This window comes from Pseudophryne corroboree, chromosome 2, assembly GCF_028390025.1.
Source record: "Pseudophryne corroboree isolate aPseCor3 chromosome 2, aPseCor3.hap2, whole genome shotgun sequence".
In the NCBI taxonomy this organism is placed as follows: domain Eukaryota; kingdom Metazoa; phylum Chordata; class Amphibia; order Anura; family Myobatrachidae; genus Pseudophryne; species Pseudophryne corroboree.
This window is the reverse complement of record NC_086445.1, coordinates 679,263,985-679,271,196: the sequence shown is the minus strand read 5'-3', so window position 1 is coordinate 679,271,196 and position 7,212 is coordinate 679,263,985. Positions and strand designations below refer to the sequence as shown.

General features: G+C 46.8%; 1 protein-coding gene across 2 annotated transcripts in view; it reads left to right on the top strand.

The window, feature by feature from the left end:
* Positions 1-3,368: 3,368 nt before the first annotated feature.
* The window catches only part of NUCKS1 (nuclear casein kinase and cyclin dependent kinase substrate 1), a 144,359-nt gene continuing 140,515 nt past the window's right edge, over positions 3,369-7,212 (top strand). Inside the window, exon 1 of one of the 2 annotated variants that reach the window (XM_063955150.1) lies at positions 3,369-3,869. In XM_063955150.1, the coding sequence (XP_063811220.1) occupies positions 3,853-3,869 (17 nt within the window). In that variant the 5' untranslated portion in view covers positions 3,369-3,852. The remainder of the gene's footprint in view (positions 3,870-7,212) is intronic. The other variant, XM_063955151.1, reaches the window with a different exon arrangement.

Below are 7,212 nucleotides of genomic sequence, written 5' to 3'. Positions count from 1 at the left end.
AAAAACTTCCTTCTTGCGAAGGAGTATCATCACTTCTGCCATTACCTAGGTAAAGACCTTCGGTGCCGTGGACAACTCCCCCGGCCGCGTCTGGAACTGATAGTGACAGTCCTGTACCACATATCTGAGGTACTCCTGGTGAGGAGGGTAAATGGGGACATGCAGGTACGCATCCTTGATGTCCAGGGAGACCCTGTAATCCCCCTCGTCCGGGCTCGTAATGTCCGCCCTGAGCGATTCCATCTTGAACTTGAATCTTCTGATATAAAAGTTCAAGTATTTTAATTTCAAGATGGGTCTCACCGAAACGTTTCGGTACCACAACCACTGTGGAATAGTAACCCCTTCCTTGCTGAAGGAGGGGCACCTTGACAATCACTTGTTGTGATTATAGTGTTGAATATCCACCAACACCGTCTCCCTGGCAGAGGGAGGTGCCGGTAAGGCAGATTTTAGGAAACGGCGGGGGGGAGAACGTCTCGAACTCCAGCCTGTACCCCTGAGATACTACTTGAAGGACCCAGGGATCCATGTGAGAGAGCCCACTGTCCGCTGAAATTTCTGAGACGGGCCCCCACCGTACCCGGGTCCGCCTGAGCAGCCACCGCACCATGCTGTGGACCTACCGGACGCAGGGAGGATTTCTGCTCTTGGGAACTAGCTGTGTGTTGCAGCTTTTTCCTCTACCTTTGCCTCTCGGCAGAAAGGATGAGCCTCTAGCCCTCTTGCTTTTCTGGGGCCGAAAGGACTGTACTTGATGATACGGTGCTTTCTTTTGTTGTGGGGTAGCCTGTGGCAAAAAAATCGATTTCCCAACAGTAGCTGTGGAAACGAGGTCTGAAAAACCATCCCCAAACAGTTTTACCCCCTTATAGGGCAACTTCCATGTGCCGATTCGAGTCGGCATCGCCTGACCATTGTCAAGTCCATAACCCCTGTCTGGCGGCAATGGACCTAGCGCTTATATTTGATGCCAGCCGGCAAATATCCCTCTGTGCATCACGTATGTATAAGACCACGTCTTTTATATGCTCTATTTTCAGCAAAATATTGTCCCTATCCATAGTTATTTTCCGACAGGGAATCTGACCACGCAGCGGGAGCACTGCACATCCATGCCGAAGCAACGGCTGGTCGCAATATAATGCCCTAGTGTGTGACTATATCTTATAGGGTAACCTCCTGCTTTCTATCAGCAGGTCCCTTCAGGGTGGCCGTATCCGGAGACGGTAGTGCCACCTTTTCTGATAAGCGTGTAAGCGCTGTATCTACCCTATGGGGTGTTTCCCCGCGTGACCTATCCTCTGGCGGGAAAGGGTACGCTGCCAATAACCGTTTTAGAAATTATCAATTTCTTACCGGGGGAAGACCACTCTTCCTCACACACCTCATTTAATTTCTCAGATGCAGGAAAAACTACTAATAGTTTTCTCTCACCAACACAATACCCGTTTATGTGGTACCTGGGGTATAATCATAAATGTGTAATACATTTTTCATTGCCTCAATCCTGTAACGGGTGGACCTATTTGGAGGGTACACCAGTCTCATCGACGTCGACACTGGAGTCAGTATCCGTGTCGACATCTGTGTCTGTTATCTGAGGTAGCGGGCGATTTTAGAGCCCCCCATGACATTTGAGACGCTGGAACAGGCACAAGCTGAGTAGCCGGCTGTTCTGTGTCGTCGACCTTTTATGTAAGGAGTTGACACTTTCACGTAATCTTTCCATAAGTTCAACCACACCGGTGTCGACCCCGCAGGGGGTGACAACATATTTACAGGCATTCGCTCCGCCTCCACCTCATTATCCTCCACATACCTGTCGACACAGCCGTACGGACACACAGCACACACACAGGGAATGCTCTGATAGAGGACAGGACCCCACAAAGCCCTTTGGGGAGACAGAGGGAGAGTATGCCAGCACACACCAGGGCGCTATATATCACAGGGATAGCACCTATAAAAAAGTGTTTTCCCTTATAGCTGCATATATATATGTATACTGCACCTAAATTGTGCCCCCCCCTCTCTTTTTAACCCTTTCTGTAGTGTATTAACTGCAGGGGAGAGCCAGGGAGCTTCCCTCCAACGGAGCTGTGAGGGAAAAATGGCGCCAGTGTGCTGAGGAGATAGCTCCGCCCCTTTTTCGCTGACTTTTCTCCCGCATTTTTATGGATTCTGGCAGGGGTTAATGTACATCCATATAGCCCTGGGGGTTATATGTGATGTATTTTTGCCAGCCAAGGTGTTAATATTGCTGCTCAGGGCGCCCCCCCCCCCAGCGCCCTGCACCCATCAGTGACCGCAGTGTGAGGTGTGCATGAGGAGCAATGGCGCACAGCTGCAGTGCTGTGCGCTACCTTGATGAAGACTGATGTCTTCTGCCGACGATTTTCCGGACCTCTTCTTGCTTCTGGCTCTGTAAGGGGGCCGGCGGCGCGGCTCTGGGACCGGACTCCGAGGCTGGGCCTGTGTTCGATCCCTCTGGAGCTAATGGTGTCCAGTAGCCTAAGAAGCCCAAGCTGGCTGCAAGCAGGCAGGTTCGCTTCTTCTCCCCTTAGTCCCTCGATGCAGTGAGCCTGTTGCCAGCAGGTCTCACTGAAAATAAAAAACCTAAAACTAACTTTTATCTAAGAAGCTCAGGAGAGCCCCCTAGATTGCACCCTGCTCGGTCGGGCACAAAAATCTAACTGAGGCTTGGAGGAGGGTCATAGGGGGAGGAGCCAGTGCACACCAGGTAGTCCTAAAGTTTTTTTTTGTGCCCAGTCTCCTGCGGAGCCGCTATTCCCCATGGTCCTTACGGAGTTCCCAGCATCCACTAGGACGTCAGAGAAATATATATATATATTTCCCCAATTTATGGATATTACATTTTAACAAGTTCATAATTTTAATAGAAATAATAAGGAAGCCTGCATCTGGCAGTACGTGCTGCTATATAATCCCTTTCCATGGCATAGAAGGCCGTTTACGTGCACATTAATGTTTTCTGACGAATCTGCAGTCTCCCATACTTACATTAAAAAAAGGGAAAAAATGCATTAACTATGTCCGTACCAATATATGTTGGACTATGAACCACGTGCTTATAGCAACAGCAATATTTTTTTTTAAGCCTTTAAAATGTATGATACTATTGTAACGAATCTACGGTCTTCCCAGCCTAGGGCCTACTCCATGTTCCTTTTCTCTGTCAAACATGACCTCTCAATCGCACTTGCTATCGCTCCTGCAGCCGCGCTACCTACCTACATCTCGTCGCAGCAAATTATCTCCGAGAGTGATGTTTTGAATAATCCAATCATCACTCTGCTCGCCCTGTACCGCCCAATGGGTGTGCGAGGCATACACACAGCGAGATAGGCTGCTTCCTTGGCTCAGGGGCTTGAGGCGGCGGTTGGGGAGGGGGGGATACGCGAAGTGAAGCGGCGTTACATTGCAGTTTAATTCGGATTAGGCAGTTTGGAGCTGTTACGGAGTGGGAAGGGTGAAAGTTGCGGGGGTCGGGCGCTGTGCAGGAGCTACTTGATACGGTCGGGAGATTTACCGCGATACATTCGGCTGTCTGCTCCGCCTCCCCCGGTTTTCCCGCCTCTTTTTACTCCTTGGTGAGACGGCCATTAATGCGATCTTTTCCCGGGGAAGGAGGGAGATCTGGGATTTTACCCCCCTGCTTGTAGTAACAGCACGGATACGCCTGGGCCTCTTTGCCTACAGCCCCCCTCCTTCAGAAGCCCCCACTCTCCATAAAACGGTCTCTCTGGGGTTTCTTACAAAGCAAGCAGCTCGTCCCCCCCAGCTCCCACCTCCTCCGTCTCCAGTCGCTGTTTGCTGTCCGCAGGAACCATGTCCAGGCCGGTCAGGTGAGTACAGTGGGCCCTGTGCAAGCGTTTCTCACTCACTCCTGCCCCCGACCACACGTGTGCTTCCATCTAGCAGCGCACACGGGGTGTGCGTGTGTGTCTATAGCAGGGCCATGCAGGCTCCATATATGTGCAAAGTATAGTGTCGGCAGCATCCAGATGTGGCAGAGTACTGGTGCCCTATAATGGCCTCCCAGGCTGCACACATCCATTATCTACCCCATTCCCAGTAGCAAGACCCCGGGCTGCATGTAGTAGACGGAGGGATCATGGCCTTTAGTTTTCTATCACTGTAAGTAGCTGGCATCTCTGGTACAGCTCCTACTCCATTGTCTCCCCGGTGCGTTGGCTGAGGCGCACAGAGTGTAGGAAGGCACTAGTGTTAGTAGTCCTGAATTGCCAGTCTCCGTCTTATAGGTGTTGAAAGATGTTGGCTGCAGATGCCCGTGATAATGGTTATTTAAGATCTTTATTGATTGAAGTTGTGTGACTTAGACCTTGTTTAAAGTGAAAAGATGAGTTCTGGTCTGCCTCTGTGTGCAATATGCATAAGTCTATATGCAAGGTTACAGTGGGCTGGGCTAGCAGCTGGTTCTGGGGGAAGGGCACAGATTTGTGTACACCGTCTGCAACACATTGCTCTGTGCATGCCTGCTCGAACAAAGGCTTAGCTGGGCGCACATCTTTCTGCCGCCGTGATTTTGTGTGGTGTTTGATTGCTTCTCTGGGAACTGTGTTGCAGAATTGTCCTAGAAGCACAACTTTGTTTTATATATCTCCTAATTTAACACCCTTCCACTCCCTCCACCTTACGGAGATCTTTCCGGATTATTGCACTCATTTGCGAAATGTGTGTATGTATGTATTTTTGTGTGAATATTTATAAAACTTGGTGTAGTGTAGATAATATGTATATGCATTTAGTGTGTTGAGAATAGATCTTAATATTATGTTAGCAGTCTTTACTGAAGTCAGTTATAGGGGAGAATTTTAAAAAACAAAATTGTGTACATGCAACTATTTTGCTGATGGGACACATCTGCATTATTCCTGCTTGCATCCTCCTGAGGTTGCGAATAGGTATCCATGGGGTCGATTCAATTCGGCAATTTAAGAATAGCGCCGGGAATTAGCTCCCGACGCTATTTAATTCAGCTAAAGTTAAGTTGGCGAAAGCCCGTTCTCGCCGACTTAACAGGTAGTTTTGTCGGGAGAACGGGCATTCTCCGACTGAACTACCCGCGGCGATGCTGATTCCCGACAGAATCAGCCTCGCGCCGGCCGCGCAGCAGCACTTTTGTCGGTTTTCTTCTCTCACCCCCCGGGGATGAGAGAATTCCCGACAATTGCGGGTAACTAGCAGCTGAATTGAATAGCGTCGGGAGCTAATTCCCGGCGCTATTCTTAAGTTGCCGAATTGAATCGACCCCCATGTGAAGTCTGCTGTTTAGACTTGCTACCCAGTGCTTTACAGGTTTTTTAGCAGCTTTGTGCATCGTAACCTAGTGCAATTGGGCGTGATAAGTAATGCAGTTGTGCCTGATGGGGACAATATTGGAATAGGCAAAAAACTAATTCCTCTAATAGTCCATTTTAGTCAATGTTACTGTAGATGCGTGTTGTAAGAATTAACTGTCCTAACTCCCCCACACCTCATTATTTTTTATTTTTTTTATTTTTTTTGTATATTAATATCCCCCATTTAAGATAACTTGGAAACATTTGAGAGTTGTTAATACAATTGGTGAAACCATGATCTTAAGTTTCTGGCCACCGCCAAAGCTGACCTCACAAACTGATACCTCAACATCATTGTGGCTTAACTTGTATGAATGCGAAAGTTAGTATGGACTATAGGGATTCATTTTTTCAGATACATCAATGTTGCAACAACAAATTTTTTTTATTTTATTTTTTTATTTATAGATATGGCTACTTTATTCTAGGAAATGTCCTGGTAGTATATGAATTTACAGGTCCGCTGCAAATTTCCATCTAAAGGTTACAAATAACTTGTGTTTTTCTACCAGAAGGCAGCATAAAAGTTAACTGTTTTGCAAATCCCTTTTACTATCTGTTGGGAGCATCAACTTAAGGCTGGGTACACACTTGCCGATGTCACATTAGATGTGACATCGTGCAGGATGACGACGACCCCCCCCCCCCCGCAAACTATAGTTCATACACACTGAATGACATCGTTTGCGTCTTGTCAGTGACCGCATGCACCCACATGCAGGTGCATGCCGTCTTTTACAATATCTTTTCTCTAACGTCCTAGTGGATGCTGGGGACTCCGTCAGGACCATGGGGAATAGCGGGCTCCGCAGGAGACAGGGCACATCTAAAAAGCTTTTTAGGTCACATGGTGTGTACTGGCTCCTCCCCCTATGACCCTCCTCCAAGCCTCAGTTAGGTTTTTGTGGTTTTTGTTAGGTTGAAAACGGAAAATACTATACATTGTTAACTATATAGGCAATACACACTTGCCGATGTATATGGTATATCGTCTGATATACATCGGGTGTGAACGGAGCCTAATGCTAGGTACACACTGGCCGATATATCACTGATCAGTAGGCCAGTGTGTACCAGCGATGTGTTTGTGAACGGACAGTAGATATATTGGTCATCGTTGTGCAGTCAGCGGAAAGCCTGTACATGTGCTGTAGTAGCTAGCAATGATTGACTCTTGAACTGGGCAGGTGCATGCAAGTCAGTCAACGGATCAGGCAGTGTGTATGCACAACACACTTCCCGATCCAGCTATAGATATATCTGCAGGTCATTTGATCTGCAGATATGCTTTGTACATATCTGTACTTATAGATATAAGTCAATGTCAAGTTATCTTGTAACAATTGGCTTCTACACTTTGTTATATCTGCTAAAATGTTTCAATTGGCTAAAGTCAGAATTCTAATACAGGTTGAGTATCACTTATCCAAAATGCTTGGGACCAGAAGTATTTTGGATATTGGAATTTTCCGTATTTTGGAATAATTGCATACCATAATGAGAGATCATGGTGATGTGACCTAAGTCATATACATCTTATACGTACAGCCTGAAGGTCATTTTAGCCAATATTTTTATTAACTTTGTGCATTAAAGTGTGTACATTCACACAATTCACTTGTTTCATATACACCTCATACACAGCTTGAAGGTCATTTAATACTGTACAATATTTTTCATAACTTTGTGTATTAAACAAAGTTTGTGTACATTAAGCCATCAGAAAACAAAAGGTTTGACTCTCTCACTCAAATAATTCCGTGTTTCGTAATATTTGGATTTGGGATACTCAACCTGTATCTCCTCACTAATTTAAAAATTAAAT